The following is a 17507-nucleotide window of genomic DNA, read 5'->3' as shown; positions in this document are numbered from 1 at the left end:
TTTTTTTTTTTTGGTGGAACTGGGGAATTGAACTCAGTCCCTTGAGCTTGCCAGGCAAGTGCTTATTCTACTGAGCTATCTTCCCTGCCCCCAAAATGTATTTGGTATAGTGTTTCACTGGGATTACAGGCATGTGCCTCTGTGCCCGGGCTTGGTAGCTGGCTCAGCATGCCGGGGGACAAGGCCAGCGCTACATGTGGTGCAGGGGATCAAACCTGTACCACATGTCCCTGCACTTGCCTAAGCAGGTGCTTAGTCTGCTAAGTTATCTCACTGACCCTCCAAGGAGACTTTAAACTAGGTGGTTATTGAAAAATAATCTTTCTGAAGTGTGGCCATTTTGCAGCCATCGTGGTGTAAAAAGTTACCTTGTCAGTTGGTGGCAGAGTTGCAGGAAGTGTATTATTTTTTTGGCGTAGGGAGAGTTTATCTCTACTCTTCTTTCTGTCTGTGCTGAGAGGCTGGGTTGCATGTTGGGAAGGTGACTGGGTCCTGAGGTAGAGAAAGGATCCTTGAGAGTAGTGCAGAGGCAGGGAGCAGCCAGCCATGTGAGGACCTGAAGGCAGAATAGACGCGGGGCCTGAAGAAGAAGTCGCTTGTGGTGAGCACAGCTCACTTTAGGAGCTGTACATTCTTAGTGCCACTAGTTTCTGGAGGCTAGAAAGTAGACCATTGGGTTGAAGTTGGCTGGGAACTATGCAGGTAGACTACTGCATGTTCTGGAAAGGGCCAGGCAGGCGAGTTTTCATATGTTTGCAATTCCAGCTATACAGCTCTGCCATTGTAGAATAAAGCAGCCATAGATAAAGCGTCCTTAAATGGCTACAGCTGTGTTTCCAGAGAGCGGAATTTGCAAAAACAAATAGCAAGGTGGATCTGGCGACTGCATATGACTTTCCTGAGAATTTGTGAAACTGTTAAGTGAGGTCTAAATTGCTTATTGATGCAGATGACTGAGTAGAAATTTACTGCTAAGTCAGTTGATTATTATAATGAACAGCTTGCAAAAGGTAGGGTAAAACTCCTAAAGTTTTATTTATTTTGTTCTACTTTGAACTAAACCACTTTCCTGCACTTTGAAAACTCTTAGGTAAATGATTTTTACCTGTGACTACATAATGCGTTAACCTGGGGATCCTTGAAAGACTACAGATGGTTAGTTCTTGCCCCGAGAGATTTGGTGGGTTTGGAGAATGGCCTAGGCATCAGGATATTTTTGTCTTGTTTTGGTTTGCGGGGAATGGTACTGATTGAATGCAGGGAGGGCTGAGCTATATCCCACCCCTTTTTATTATTTTATTTTGAGACAAGGTCTTGCTAAGTTTCCTTATGCTGACCTCTAACCCACAGTCCACCTGCCTCAGTCTCTAGATTAGCTGCTGTTATAGGTGTGTATCACCATGCCTGGTGGCGTCAAGATTTGTAAGAGCTCTGTGGCACATTTTAATGTGTGCTAAGGCTAGAAATCACTTGACTTTTAATTCATTGTTAGGAAACCTGAAATTGGAGTAGGCTTAGAGAAGAATTTTGGGTAGCTTTCTTTTTTCTTTTTCATTATTATTATTATTTTGTGGTATCAGGGATTGAACTCATGACCTTGCACTTACCAGGCAAATGCTTATGCTGCTGAGCTATCTCCCCAGGCCTTAGAGAAGAATTTTGGGGTACAACAGTTAAGGATACGGTTTTATTTTGTACAACAGTGCAGTCATTTATTGATCCTACTCTATTGAATATGGCTTATTATTTATTTAGTATTTCTGCGTAAGCATTATGACTCACTAGATGTGATGATTGAACTGAAGGAGAACTAACAAGAATCTCTTTAACTTTAAAGGACTCAGAAGGTGATACCCCTCTACATGATGCCATCAGCAAGAAACGCGATGACATCCTTGCTGTCCTCCTGGAAGCAGGAGCTGATGTCACCATCACAAACAACAATGGATTCAATGCTCTGCACCATGCTGCACTTCGGGGAAATCCCAGGTAAGATGCCACGTGCCGCTGTCTGAAGTATCAGAGAGAAATACTGTCTGGAAAGCTGCTGCTTTTCCAGCTACTGATAAGGAAATGATTTCAACATCTTAAGTAATTTTAAAAGTCCGTGGAGCTAATGCTATCATTTTAGATTAGTTTTATAAGTATTATGAAATGATTGTTTATATATTAAATGTTGATATTGTAGGAATACTGGTTTATAGCTAAAGATTTAGTTAAAATACATTCCATTTTAAGATTTTTGTTTAAGATCATTCTCAGAGGGCCAGCTAGATAGCTCAGTGGATTAAAGCACCTGCTTAGGCAGAGTACAGCAGCTGGGGTTCGATCCCTGGCATGCTGTGCTGGCCCTGCCACTGGGGCACACTGAGATGGTGATTGAGACTGGAGGTGGTGTTGCTGGCCTGTAATCCCAGTGCTTGGGAGGCTGAAAACAGGAGGATCACTGCGAGACCAGTCTGTCTAGTGAGACCCTGTAGTCCCTGTACTAAATACCAAAAAAAAAAAAAGATCATTCTTAGGTTATCTTCTAATTCATGTTACCCATATGCATGGTAATTAAAAAACTCTGGTAAACATAAAAGTTACCTAATTCCTTATTAATAATATAATCAGTTATATAAACTTTGAGTGTAGATGGGCTCAGTTACTGTCATAGTACAGTGCTGTACTGGGAAAGGGCTTGCTGTTTGGAGCTTCAGAGACTGCCTTATAGTGTCAGTGTTCAGAGAGTACCTGTGGAGTCCCTGGGAGGGGAAGTGCTGATGTTTGTGGAGGTTTGAGATTTTTATGAACTCATTTTTTTGTATTAATTTTATTGAGAAAAATAGCATTGAGACAGTTTCAAAACAGTCTAGTAGGACAGTTACAATAATTAATACATTATATATTGTTATCTTTGTTATTCATAGTACAAGATGCAGATATGATATCTTGTCTAAACACTATTAGTACAAATCTTTCTTACTGAACTAAGAAAGTAGCTGTATATCTATCCTATTTTATATATACATATATATACATGGTATATCTATATGTATATAGATAGATACATTTTTTTTACTACAAAATGGTCCTTCATTTATGTTCCCTTTTTTTGTTTACTTTCATCAGAGATGGGTATTTCTTTACTATTTAAATATTGTAGGTGCATGAATTCAGCAGAGTAATCCAATATAGTTCGGTAGTCCATAATAGTAGTGGGTTATCCACAGGGCTGGCAATGTCAGAAGTTGTTGATTTGAGCCTTTTATAGCTCAGCATATTAATGTGGCTTTACTTTTTATACCTTGTTTTTGTACTTTTCTGCTGGATGGTTAAGACCAAGATAAAGCAAGACCTATATAATAAAAAATGTAACTTTTGTATCTGACAAGGTCAGTCAGATCACCTCAGGATTTATCCCAAAACCCTGTGCAATAGTTTGTAGATCTTTTGTCACTTCAGCCCCGTGGATGAGTCACGGCCATTGCTTGACCAGTTTGCTCTCTGTGAAAGCCTGAGAGAATGTTTTCTCTCCATGTGACTCTCCTTAGGCACACTCTGTATCGTCGATCACTTTCCTCTGTGGCCCCCTAATCGCCTTGATCAGAAAATTAGGAACACCACTGTGAACTCTTTTTTTTTTTTTTTTTTTTTAAGCAGTATTTTAAGATACATTTTAGGAAATTCTGTTTTAGTTGTCTTTAGTTGAATCAAGTGCATATGTCTTTTTGAAAAATTAACTTGATACACTTACTATACGTAATAATCACTTTTTTTTTTGGCAGAACCAGGGATTGAATTCAGGCCCTTGCGCTTGCCAGGAAGCGCTTATTCCACTGAGCCATCTCCCCGGCCCCATAATCACATTCTTTATAGGAGTTTATACTTGGACATAACATATCTTGATTCTTTTTTTCCCATTCCCTTCCCCTCACTTGAACTACTTTTTACAAAAGCTTTGTTTCCATTTTTCCCCTCCTCTTTACCCCCTCCTCTGTTCTCCTACCCGTTTGAATATTTTCTTCCTAATTCCCAGCATCTATCATCTATTTTGGTCTTCACTCACCATTTCAGTTTTAAACAATGCAATATTTGAAATATTTGAACATGCATGTCTTGTTAAGTGTGTAAATCTTGACTGAGGAAAATGTGCACACTGATGTTTATTTTGAATTTTATGTATCCTGGATTTTTAAGTTTTGGTTTCTTTTTGTTTTTATTTCCTGTTGTTATAGCTTCAGGACTATGGGACTGCCACTAGAGGGGGATCACAGAAAACAAAAGACAGTGTTAGTGCTTCTTGGTGCCCATGACAGACAGCAGAAATACATTATAATGTAGGATGTGATGGATTTTGTATTTTGTCTTTTCAAATTACAAATATTTGAATACTTAATACTTTTGTACTCTGAAGGAGACATGAGTATTGTGTTCTCAGCCTTTCAAATAGAAGATAATTATTTTAGCAACAGTACTTGGTACATGCCGAGCCACTGCTGTACTTTTTGTGCATTATCTCACTTAGTCCTTCAAAATCCACCCCCCCCTGGGGGGGGGGAGGCATTGGGGTCCAGGCCGGGCCTTGTGCACACTAAGCAAGGCCCTGTCCCTGAGCCGCATCTCCAGCCCTTTCAGCAGCTTTTGGGATAAGGGTTAAGATCTTCATTTTATAGATAAAGAATGTGAGGCTTATCAAGATGAATTTACTTGGTCACAATTGTGTAGCTGATTAGAGGAACAGGTGGAACTTGAGCAAGGTCTGTGTGACTTGAGAATCAAAACTCTTACACCCTTTGTAGTACTGTTTTTATGCTTTGTGGCCTCTAAGTGAAGTGAGCACCTGGAGAGTAACTAATTTAGCTGAAAAGCATGAATCAGTGCATCTTTCCTCTTGGTGTGTCATTGATTATGGTTATCTTTGCTCTGACTAATTTCAACTGCAATTCCTTTTAAAATTCAACTCATTCTGCTAGTCTTTCAAATCTGTCTCACTCTTTCTATTGTTGCTGACATAAGTTCTCACCATTTTTACTTTGACTATTACAATGCCTTTTTAATTAGTTTTCCTGATTTAAGTATCATGTAGTTAACACTTTAAAATTTCCCCATCTCAAAAAGACAGCAAATAAAATAAAATATTTTCCCCTCTGTTCCTAAACTTTCAGTTGTTTCTCATGTCTATAGTAAAAGTAGCGCAGCACCTACCTGGCAAGCATGAGGTCCTGAGTATAATTCCCTATATCCCCCAAAAAACAAATTTATACATCTTGACTTGTCATTTGAAACAATTTTTGATAAATCCTGAGCTTGTTGACTTAGTATACTTCCTTTGCCCATCTTGCCCTTCAGTAACATTATTACATTATTGTCTTTCCCTAAAATACTCTGATTGCTCTCTTCCCTGTTCTTTCATTGTTTTCCATGTGCATATCTTTTTCTGTTGAAATTGTGGGTGTTCATTTTTATCTGTATATCCCCCTCGGTGATTGTTTCCAGTAGAGGAAACAATAATTTGACAATAAGGATAATGAAACTTCATAGATAGTGTATGACTAATTAGGAATTAGGTCTTTAGGGAAACTGTTAGGAGTCCAGATAAGAAATTTTATACTGCAGTTAAACATGGCTTAACTGTTGAGCTTCATTATTGTCCATTTTAATTGTAGTTGATTATACTGTATTTTGAATAGTAAATCTTAGCAGTTTTTGAGTTTTTTATTTCAATGTGTATTTTTTCTATAGTAAATTATTTGCAACAGTATAATTTATTTGCTTATAAGTTCTTTCATTTATTGTGGTTAAGAATGTAAAAAAAAATATCTGAAGTCTGTGTGAGTATATGTGAGATTTAGGTACCATTCTATTTCCTGCTTAATTTTAGTTAACAATGACAGTTTTTCAACAGTGGGTCAATTAACACAATAGAGTTGATAATTATTGATGTACTTTTCTAAAAGAAAAAGCTCTATCTTGGTCTTTTCAGTATATTTAAGCTGTCTTGTGATTTTGAACAACATATTTGAAATTTAGATGTCAAAGGTTTGAATCAGTATAAATCCTAGATTACAAAGCTTATTTTTGTTTTTTCCTTATCATTTGACAGTAACTGAAATAAAGATTTTGAGAGAAAACATAATGAAACTTTTTTTTTCTTTTAGACTAAGTTTTGCTATGAATCATTGGACTTGGGTTATAAAGTTTGTAGTATTTTGGAATAGGTACATGTTCTATTTTATTTTTGTTGTTATAGCATATGCCACCATGCCAAGAATAGGTACATATTTAATGTAGTGGCTTGTTTTTTAAAAAAAATTTAAACTAAGGATATGGTTTATGAATTCTGATACTTGATGTTTATTTTGCTTTACAATTTTGTCAGTGCTAGTGAGGGAACCCAGGGGCTAGGCAAGCACTGTATTGATGAGCTACATGCTTAGCCTGATATTTGATATTTTTGGACATATTTTACCCTAGTATTCAGCTATATTATCTTCTCTTTTTCTATATAGGTAAGAATTGGAATTTAAATCAAGAGCAGAAATGATTTCTGCTGATAAAAGTAAAAACTAAATGTCTTTGGATTCCTGAGTCAGCACTGAGAAGGCTGTGCACTGCACTTGGAGTTGTCTAGTTTTCAGAGCTCCCTGCAGGCTGAGTGTCCATCAGTCAGCAGGATTCTCTACAGAGCTGGTGTGACAAGTGATAGGTCTTTTGGGGAGACTGATAACAATATTATAAGGTTACTGTATCAGTATTTATAACTTTTTCTTTACTATAAATTGAATGTTAAAAGTAACAAAATATGAGTGAACTGTATGCTGTGATGCTGTTTTCAAATTAGTAATTAGATGACTTCTTCTATCCTCCCTCATTTCCTCATTCCCATAAAGACATGTAGTAAATCATACAGAATCTTTGAGCAGCTCACATTTTCAAAAATCTCTAGAACATTACAATATCTAGATTTAACTCTATCACTTCCAAAATGTGATTTGGTAATGAAACTATGTTGAATGTAGGAGATTTGGTAATCTGGAGCCTGTCTTGGTGGTCATTTTTTCCCCTTTTATAATTTTGAACATGCTGGGTACTCAACACAAATTAGTTCAGAATCTGTTAGATGATACAGTATATCTTTTATCTCTGCTCATGCATCTACTCTCAAACGCCAGATATCTTTTAACATTAACTATTTTTCTTGTATTTTTTTTCCTACTGAGAGATGTGTATTTGCATGCATGCATATGTGAGTTTTGAAAAGGACAAAGGAGGCCTTACAACTGAGGAAACAGGGAGCATTGAAATATCCTTATGAGGAAAAAGTTGTAACACTTAACATTCTCTTTAAACATTAAAAACCTTCAGTTCAGAGTCAGTGGAACTGTAGAAGGGAATGCTTATTGCTTAAATCTCGCAAGGTACTTTGTAGCATTTCAGCTTTTCCACTAACATTCAGGGATGTAGTGGTAAAATTAAAGGCTAATTCCATGGAAGACAGTGACTTGACATTTTAAATATTACTTTATGTGATATATGTGCATTCATGTGGTCTGTGCTGAGACATTCCCCTCATTTCCATATGAGTTTTAGGTGAACTTCCCATACTGTTTCTTCCTCCTAAGGAAATACAGTTTTATTATGAAGCGTAGTCTATTTTCCATTATTGTTGTCTGAGGAATAATAAATTTAACACCAGGAGACCATAAATGAGTCAAATTAATTTATTTGAAATTTGGAAGTCATTCATACATTTTTTCATAAAGCTTTTTATAATTTTTTTAACCACTATAGCTCTTCAAGTAGAACAGTAACAAGTTACTTGGTTTTAGCCACAGTCTAAATAACTTACATAGGTTGAAATTAGTTGACATGTAATTGATATTCATAAATGAAAGTGCTGGCTCTCCTGTAGTAATCAATGCATAGCTACAGCTGGTTGAAGGGGACCAAATCCATTGAAGAGGCGATTTGGTTCCATTTTACCAGCTTTAGCAAAGCATTGTAGTGTTGCTGGTTATGGATCCAGAACAGTTAAGTAAGTGCTTTTTATGCATAAAAATACAATTATAGAGCATTTACAAGTGTTAGAAATTCTCATTATTATTACTTCAGTTACTGAATATAAGATTTGTCTTGATGACACTTATCCTACCTTTAACAACTGAGAAGCCTTTTTCTTTTTAACACGTTGTCAGTACATGTGTTTGTTTTCAACATTTTTTATTTTTAAATGTAAACAATAACTTGCATTTATAAGAAGTAGACCTTAATACATTTCAGAGTAATGTTACTTCTTGGTAGTAAACATTCTGTTTAGTTTTAGGTAGTAAACTGTTCAGCTAATAGTTGAGAAAAGTGATATTAGACATTTCTACTGTCACTTTCTTTTTTTTTTTTTTTTTAGTATTTCAGTTGAGGGCTCATAGCAAGTGGCTGACAGTGGGTAGAGGAATATGAATGGCCTTAATACCTCTGCCCTTTAGGTTATAAATAGATCACCCGTGTATTCAGTATACTGCTTGGGCTTCTGTGGGGAGGAGCTACTATGAATGCCAGCTTATTTTTTTTGTTGTTGCTCATGTGGAGTCATTAACAATGAGTCAGTAACTTAACTGCTTTATAGGTCTTTTTCCTTGACTAAATTCTCTGTCATTTTGGTACAGATTGTCTGGTTACTTCTTATTAGCTTAATTGTGCATAGACTTGTGGTTCACTATAATGCATGAATTTTTAGCATTAAAATTTACTACATAATATTTAAAATATTAGTGTAAGTTTTTGTAATTAGTGTGATTTTGCTGTTTTCAGTATCAAGAAAGGAGTGTTTTCTGAGAAAATGCAAGTCGGGTAAATTACAGTTTGTCTATAAAGATGAAGTGAAATATACAGTGAATTGTTCTGAACTGAGAGAGGGTCAACAATAATTTGAGCCGTGTGCAGACAGTACTTGCATTGTGTATTTCTGTGTCTGTTGCTTGTTAAGTGTCTGGCTGCTGGTAAAATTAATGTATCAATACCTCTTTCCATCATTTATTCTAGTAGAAGTGAAACAGGTGTTACATTGCATGAACTTAAGTGCTGAAGATAGCAATAACACCGGTTTCTATTTTTACTGGTTATATGGAAGCCATTTAGCAGATCCAGTTGCTCAAGTGTGCTTTTGGACGGCAGTTCAGATTCGTATACTGGCCATATCGGGGCAAGGAGAGGCCATGGGAAAAAATAGTACAGCATTTGATAATGTCAGCATCTGTTATCCCTGTCAGGGAGACAGTTGAAATGTTTGAGTTACACCAATGTCAGCAGATGTCCAGAGTGTAACATGTACTCAGTTAAAAATGAGCAGCTGATCTAAGTGATAATATGACATTTTAGAGTGATTGAAAATACTCTTTGATATGTTAAAGTAGTAAGAATCACAACTTACAATTTGACTTGTTAAATACGTAACATCATTTTCTAAGGTTTATATACTCTTTGGAATATAGCAAAGAAATTCTTAGTTGCTGGAATGCATAAAAAGAATTATTAAAACATATTTTTATTAGTAAAATAATTAATGTGTATGTTTGTCATAAGGTGTGAAGAGAGTTATGCTCTTTGAGTAGTTTTATAGAACACCCTCTGTATGGAGGCATATAGTTTTAGTTTTTCGTATTTAGGACATGTACAGGTAAAGGTAACAAATAGAACCTGAACTATTTCTTTTTGGTAGATGATCAGAGGGTTGTGTTTAACTGAGTTAAGATTTGCACTAATTTCTTTGAAGTGTAGAATTTAAAAATCATACTTTTTATAATTTCCAGTGAATGTGTAATAATGTAGTACTTTATATAATCTGATAAAATGAAATCATTTATTAATGAATTCTTATTAAACGAAACTAGCAATAGTTAAAACTTGTGATTGCCTTTCAGTTTTTAATACAAAAATTTAAAATATTACTGTGCTTTTTTGTAAAGTGTTCTCATTGAAACAACTTTTAGTGAGAAATAAAAATATACAAATACTAGTTTTTTTTGTTCTTTGAGATATTATAGTTGCTTAAAAAATAAATATTGCTCATTGATTATTGCTAAGAACAATTTCTTTTGCATACTGGGGATTGAACCTAAGCCCTTGGCACTGAGTTTTTTTTCTAGCCAAGTTTTTATTTTTTGACACAGAATCTCACTAAGTCTAGGCTTAAGTTTACAATCCTCCTGCCTTTCTGCCTCAGAGTGCTGAGATTACAGGTACGAGCCACTTGGCCTGGCTTAGGATTTTTATACTTGTACATAATAGATTATATAAAATATAAAAAAAGTTTTGCTATTCCTAACAGTACAGTGGATGTTATACCTGTAAAACTGAATTATAGTAATCCCAGCACTTGGGAGGCTGAGGCAGGAGGATTGCCACGAGTTCAAGGTCTGTCTGGGCTACATAGTGATTGCAAGACCAGCTTGAACTACACTGCAAGACACTCTCAAAAAAAAATTATAATTGCATAGTACAGTACTAATAAAAATGGTTATTCTATGTGTGTAAGTTGGTTTTTGACTATCATGTTTTCATTTTATGTACTCCCTTGGGAGGAAGCAAGTCTTGAAAGTCTTCTAATATTGATAGATTATAAACTTACTAAATGTGAAGAATAGCAATTAAGATGTGAAGTCAGCCATGTGTGTGCAAGTTTCTTGCTTCAGTCTCTTATTAGTGTTGGGGTTGCAAGTATATGCCACTATACCTGGTTGCTTAAAGCCAGCTTGTATCTTATTTTTCTTACCAGGTCAGTTGATATTTTTGAGTTATGATCAGATTTAAAGAAAATTGTATCTTATTTTTTTGTGCTAGTACTTTTTTCCTCTTATTGATAAATTTTAATCATGTGAATACTCAAAAAGGTAAAAGGCATTGTTTTAAAATTAAATGCATTGAAAAGACTTTCATGCTAATTTGAAATCTACTTCAGTAGGACTTCTTTATTAAGTATAAATAAGTCATAAGGATGCTGAGTTTCCATTTATAAGTAGTAAGGGTGCGTGCGTGTGTGTATAATGTAGTGTTGCCAGAGGTCACCCTCAGGATAGTTAGGCTTATTACCTTATGAGGGTCATTTTCATAGACTTCTTTTAGCTGCAGTTTAGTTGCTTGTGGTAGCTTATTACCTACCAAAAATACATACTTCTTTACATTCCATAGCATCGTATGTTCATATGGGTACATAAAGAAGTATGTGCTCTGAGTAGGTATTACAAAGTGGCTAGCTATAAACACTTGTAAGAGAAATTAATATATTTGTTAAGATTTAGCTCACTGCTGCAGAGTAGTGGTGAATTGTTCAAAGAGACTTTTACCAAAGACTGCATTTCACCAAAGACTACATTTCACAGCTAGTTTACCTGATCAGGCTGTAAGACCACTTAGGGTTCCTTGCTCTCCACAGATGTGAACATTTGTAAACATTTGCCTGGTTTTTTGTTGCGCTTTGTCCGAGTTCGGTTCTTTTTTGTAGGAGTCTCCTAGAATCAGTGGAGCTTACAGTGTGTTTCAAGAAGTTGCTAACAGCAGCCAAGTCAGTCTTCAGAGAGAGAGAAGCTTCTTTTCTTTTATTGTCACTAGATCCTGCAAGTAGATAGTAGTTTAGTTCAAACATTTTTTGCAAATCTAATACCTTATTCAAAACTTGAATCAATTAGTTCTTGTAGACTTGACTATTGTTGAAACAATGAAGAGAAAACCCGGGTCATTTCAGCATGTGAGTGGAAGAAATTTTTTTTTAAACAGTGACATTTTCCTTAGTTTCTTTTTTTAGGGCACAGATAGGAACTCACAATCATTTGACTTTGTTACTTTGTCTTTATTAGTTCCTTACTTAGATTTTTTTAAATTTCTGTGCCTCTGTCTGAATATAAATTCAAAAAGATGTTTACATATTGAATGTTAGTGAGCTTAGTTATTTTTGATTTTCAAGAATCTTTCAGTATAAGGCAAAAATTCTCAGACTACTTTTCCAAAGTCTTATCTGAAAGGTTGTAGCCTATGTGCACCTAGGTTTAACACAATCATGCATCATGGGAAAAAATTATAGTTGGTGAGTAGCTTTTTAAATTACTATGATACTAAAGGGTTAATTTAAAAAGAAAACCTCAAGAATTGTTCAGATTTGGCACAGAAGCAGGAGAAGGAAGAAAGCAAGCAGCGGTAGTGGAATCTCAGTGAGTGCAGCTCACTGGAGCAAATCAGAGCGCAGTGGGGAGCCCAGCACTGTGGTAGTCAGCGACACGGCTTAGGGTCCCACCATGCACCTTCTGAGTTATCCTTGTAGTTAATTAATAGTAAGTATTAAGAAGTGTTTTGTAATTTGTCAAGTTGTTTGGTTGACTAAATCTTGAAATATTTTTAGAAGATAGCATTCTTACTGGGAGTGAACGATGCAGATTTACTGGTGATGCAAAACCATTTAATCTGAAACATGGCTAAGTGTTTATGATGTAATTGACAGTACAAGATGTATACATTTTTTAGATTAAGAGTTACCTGTTATGAAAATATTAGAACAACATTCATTTTTTATACTACCCAAACTGTCAGTTTGTACTGTGAAATTAGGCTCTGCCCAGTTACACTAACAGTCAGAACACATACCAAGTCAAGTGGACACTAGATAAGCATGCAGAAAGTCCTAGGTACCCTGGAAAGCACAGGTTGTGCGGAATGTTACCTGTCAGCCTGGTGTTGCACAGCACCAGCAGTAGGACAGAGGCAGTGACCTGGAGAGTCGCACGCAGCAGCCATCTCCTCTCAGCCCTGCGCTCACGCTCCTCGCTGATTCAGCACTTCTTTTATGAGCCGAGTGCGGTAAGGAAGGGCTGTCAGTGAACACAGAACCCCACCTTTTAAGATACATTTAAAAACAAACAAACAAACAAAAACAAATAACCTACTTTTCTCCCCCCTCTCCTAAAGGAAAAAATCGCCTAATAAATTTGAATTAACACTGGGCATTTGATTTGGAATGTCATATAGCAGTTTTTGCAGATATGCAGAGAAAGTTAAGTCACCAAGGAAGGTTGTTACAAAGACTGTTTGGCTTGTTCATCAGATGAATTGCTTCAGAAGAGGGGAGGAAGTTGCAGAGGAAATTAATTTTATAATCTTAAAAAAGACAAAAACAAAACACAAACCAACCCAAAGCACACCTTACCCTACACATTCACCCTGTTTTCCTTTGCCCACCAGAATATATTGAGTTCTTCTGACTCCTCAGGAAATACTCTGCATCTTTCTTGCTTTAAGATTTTTGGTTTTGAGTTTCCAGGAGTAAATGGTAGATCTGTAGTAAGGCTACCTTGTAGTATCCAGAGGTGAGTCTGGAAGCGAGGATGGTACTTCCACATGGTCACTACAAAGGCCAACTTATATTCTTCTCTCAGTGACCACAGGCCACACTGTTACAGCTTTATAGGCAGCTAAGCATTTGAAACATGCACTCCCAGGCAAACAGGCTCTCTTGTGCCTCTCTCTTCCCTGACCATATTTAGTCAACCATAGCAAAAAATAGTCTCTCAGCTGTCGATTGTCGATCCAAAAGCAGAGGAAGCCTCTATCTTGCTTTCTGCCTATTGATTGTTCATCCTGTGGTCCAAACACTGCTTTGCCATTTGTCCTGTGGCCCCCCCCCCCCCCCCGCGCCTTTTTTTAAGTACTGCCAAATAAAGCGGTCTCTCATATTTCCACTTACATTTCCCAAATTTTCACTGAGCTGGTGCTGAGACCAGGAAAGCCTCACACAGCCATCACTGTACTTAGAAGCAGTGCGGAGGAAAAAGGGAAGAGGAAAGAAATTAACCCGGCTACTGGCAGGACAGTCTTTAGACAGATATGGAGCAACAAAGCTGCTCTGCTGCCAAAACGTATTTTATAACCTGATTTTTTTTTTGTTGTTGGCAGAGATATTATGGATGGCTATGTGTTTTGTGGCTTAAGTCCTGAAGGGATTTTATTGGGTTATATTTAGGGCTGGTTATTGCTATCTATGCTTTTAAAATTTATTGAATAATATTTTAATGGGAAATTTATAGAAATGATAAGTAGAACCTTCTATGTTGGTGGTAGAGAAAAACCACTGACTAAGAAGAGTGATATATAAATGAAATACTGGAAATGATTCTTAAAACTTTAAATTCAGTGTCAATTTTAGTTTTTTTTATAGTGCTTAGTGAAAAACATGATCCAGAGTGTATTTGAATAATCACATTTTATATATTGAAACAAATTACCATGAGTACTAAAATTCATTTTGTTATGAACTTAGTTCTAATATGAATTTAAATTCTTCATTTCAAATGTGATGTTTCTTTTTCCTCCTTTCTGCATTACAGTGGCCTAATTTTCTGAAATCTTATTTAACTAAGATCATTGCATATTTTGCCTCAGATTACACACTATATCACCACCTTGCCTCAGCATGTTCAGAAAATAGTTACTAATCTGTCTGTAACTGTGCTACATAGTATACACCATATCTCAAAAATACTTCTAAATTTTAATAGCATACTCTTAATAAATTTTAAATAGAAACTTATTTTTAACTGAGGAAAAAACAATCTTAAAACAAAAAATCAGCAAATCTTTATAAATATAATTTAAAATCCCACAAACCTAAAAGTGTCCAAAAGATTAGCCATATTCTTGTTCTTAATTCCAGTATATTCTCTTAAATATTGATTAAGAATCAAGAACACTGTTATCAGTTTTCAGAGCTCATTCTCCTGCAGGGGAAGTTTGTCCTTGATGTTATTTTTGTCTTTAACGCTTAATACCCCAGCAGTTTAATTATTTTGTATGGCTGTTTTAACACAGTGACAGAAGGAGCTTCTGTAAATATTTGTCAATTTTAAAGAGGCAGCTTTCCTAGGTACTGAAATGATTTTACTCTCACTATGAGATGACAAACCTCAGATTGTAAAACAGGTTAATTTTCTGGTTCTTAAATTACCATACTTTTGCTGTTTTGGAGCAATGAAAATATTTTTTTAAGCATGTACTTATATAATGTACTATGTACTGGGCACTCTTCTAAGCACTTTTAATAAATATTAACACATTTAATTTTCATTAAAACTTGGATATAATTTTTGATTCTCATGTTTTACTGATGAGGAAACAGGCACAGCAGTTAAGTAATCTGCTTAAATTACAAACCACTCATTTTGGCTGTAGCCAGATATTTTGGGCGTGGGCTGGGAGCTCTTTACCTCTGTGTTTTGCTGAGGCTCTGGTGTGTAACAGAGAAATGAGTTAGAGAATTACTACTCTCAGGGATTCGGTGGTCCAGCAAGAATACACACTATATCACCACCTTGCCTCAGCATGTTCAGAAAGATGACTATTTCTTTGCTTGTGTCTCTGTTCTTTCCATTCAATAGAATTCTTGACTTCCATATGCCAGTGTACCTTTCTAAATAAGAAGTATTCAAGTTGTGCAGATAACCTGTTTTTAGCATGTTCAAAAGAACTTCTCGCAATTGATCAACTTTCTTAATAAGTTTTTTTTTTTTTTTTCAGTTTGGACAACCTGTTTTACCTATTGTTATTTGAGAGTGTTGGTTAACTTGGACAAACATTTACAGAACATACATGTGCCACAGGGCTGCCACAGGGCTATTTCTAGTGTCTTGGTTTACATTAATTTTAATAGTAAGTCTACCACAATTAATTGCTATGGTTTGTTGGAAAAAATGTCGCCTCTTTTTGAACAAAGAAACATTAGAGACAGCCTGGCAATCCCTTAAAATTGATCCAGTGCCATTTGTATACTGCATACCAGTGTAGACAGCTGCTTGTCCCCTGTACTTCTTAGAACTCAGTTGTTCATCGTTCAGCAAGCATTTGAAAACTACCATGTGCCAAGGATTATCCTAGGCACTGCTCTTAGTTGTTCCGGAACTTAATACTTCTCTGGCATGATTCACAAATGCCTGCTTAACTGGTAGTAAGATCTTATCTTTAAAATATCCATGCCCTTACCCTCTTAGAAAACAACCAGTTGAAAAACTAAGAACCGTGTTTTGGGCATTAAGCAAAGTGTCACTAATTCTCATACTCTTTGTAGGTAAGAGGGTATGGCATAGTGAGATTGGTGACTTACTGAGAGTTAGTCACACCTCTGTCCCAGGCATTCTGTGGACCTCACTGTGCACAACACAATAGCAGTCTCTCCTGTTAATTGGCAGCCTGGAGCTGCCCTGCTCAGTTCACTGTGTGTTCCTGAGAGTGCCTGTTCTATAGAGAAAGGAGGCAGCTGCTCTGAGCTGCTGTTGCTACAGGAGGCTACTGTGACCAGTGTGGTTTTGCTTCACGTTCCTTGGTTCACTTTGCACGTTGAGCCCAAAGATAGGCTCCTTCATTGAGCCTGTATTATTTATGTATGTATGATTTTTTTTTCTCAGAAGGGGCCAGCTATTTCTAATTAAGATGAAAGGGTTATGGTCTCTGAACAGAGACAGAAATGATCTGTCCTCCCCAAATCTCCACTGTAGAATTCTGAATACTTTATCTTGGTGCTGTACTCTTAGGAAGCGGAGCAGAGCTGCCCACTCCTTAAGTGTGGCCTAAGGAAAGTGGCTTCCTTGCTAGAGTTGCGGTAGTGAAATGGAAAAGAAAGAATAACTATGTGACAGAGACACCTGATAGTCCACTTCAGCCTGTGAGGCAAGGGCAACCTAAGCATGATTGGGCAGGTTACTGGTACTGTATTTCCTGGCACATAAGACCCAGACTTAGATTAATTTTCCTCTAAAAGACACTATGGAGCTTATATATGTGTATGGGATGTGTCTTTAGTTTTTCATGTACAATCTACATTTATTCATATACAAAGCGTATTCAAATACAGTCATGTCATCATCCTCTGGAACATTATCATGACTTTCCAAACCCCAAATTCCAGCCTGAATTTCTTTTTTTCTTCTTTCTTTTTTTTTTTTTTTTTTGGTTGGGTAGCAGTGTGTATTCCTAGCACCCCCAGCCTGAATTTCTTGTGACTCCGTTCCTTCTAGAACCATTGGCCCTGGTTTCTGATGCAATAGAGCTTTCCTTAAATGAGCACTTGTTCATGTAGCCTGCTCATGGCAACCCAATTGTCAGTGATTTTATCCCAGTAGTCACCTAAGGCACAACCTTTTGCAGCTCCTTTAAATCAAGTGTTCATTGAAGGCTTACAGGAGTGGCAATAGAAACGATGAAAGTTAAGGGTGTTGGTACACATGATAGTGAAAAATTGCAGGCACCAAAATTCAGAAAACTTATTTCACAAGTACATTAAGTATGCCCATTACAGCATATGACATACTGAATTATGAAGATTCATGTTAGACATAGCCGTATCTGTTTATCAAGTGTGCACATCACTTACACATTGTGTCTGCACTCTGATTGCTTGTTCAGCAGTGAGTCTCAAGTTTGTGTTTACATAGGCATTCATCTCTCCTCCAGAGGCAACTACTTAGGTATTTATAAATATTTAGTTATAATTT

General features: G+C 36.4%; 1 protein-coding gene and 1 long non-coding RNA gene across 4 annotated transcripts in view; one reads left to right on the top strand and one right to left on the bottom strand.

Moving 5' to 3' along the window:
- The window catches only part of Mib1 (mindbomb E3 ubiquitin protein ligase 1), a 160366-nt gene that overhangs the window by 101014 nt on the left and 41845 nt on the right, over positions 1–17507 (top strand). The window contains exon 12 of the mRNA XM_004635780.3: positions 1838–1989. Coding sequence (XP_004635837.1) covers positions 1838–1989 — 152 coding nt within the window. The remainder of the gene's footprint in view (positions 1–1837; positions 1990–17507) is intronic.
- Positions 7710–13438, bottom strand: LOC111817941. Of its 3 annotated transcripts, XR_002822032.1 has the most exons (4): positions 13175–13438; positions 12692–12839; positions 11370–11592; positions 7710–9244 (listed from the first exon to the last, which is right to left on the bottom strand). It is a non-coding gene; the product is annotated as an uncharacterized LOC111817941 (long non-coding RNA). The 3 variants fall into 3 exon arrangements; XR_002822030.1 differs by lacking the exon at positions 7710–9244 and having other exon boundaries at positions 10769–11592; XR_002822031.1 differs by lacking the exon at positions 7710–9244 and having other exon boundaries at positions 10769–11592; positions 13319–13438.

The sequence above is a fragment of the Octodon degus genome, unplaced genomic scaffold, assembly GCF_000260255.1.
Source record: "Octodon degus isolate 3935 unplaced genomic scaffold, OctDeg1.0 scaffold00075, whole genome shotgun sequence".
NCBI classification, from domain to species: Eukaryota; Metazoa; Chordata; class Mammalia; order Rodentia; family Octodontidae; genus Octodon; species Octodon degus.
Note: the sequence above shows the minus strand (reverse complement) of the source record. Positions and strands in the feature narration are given on the sequence as shown.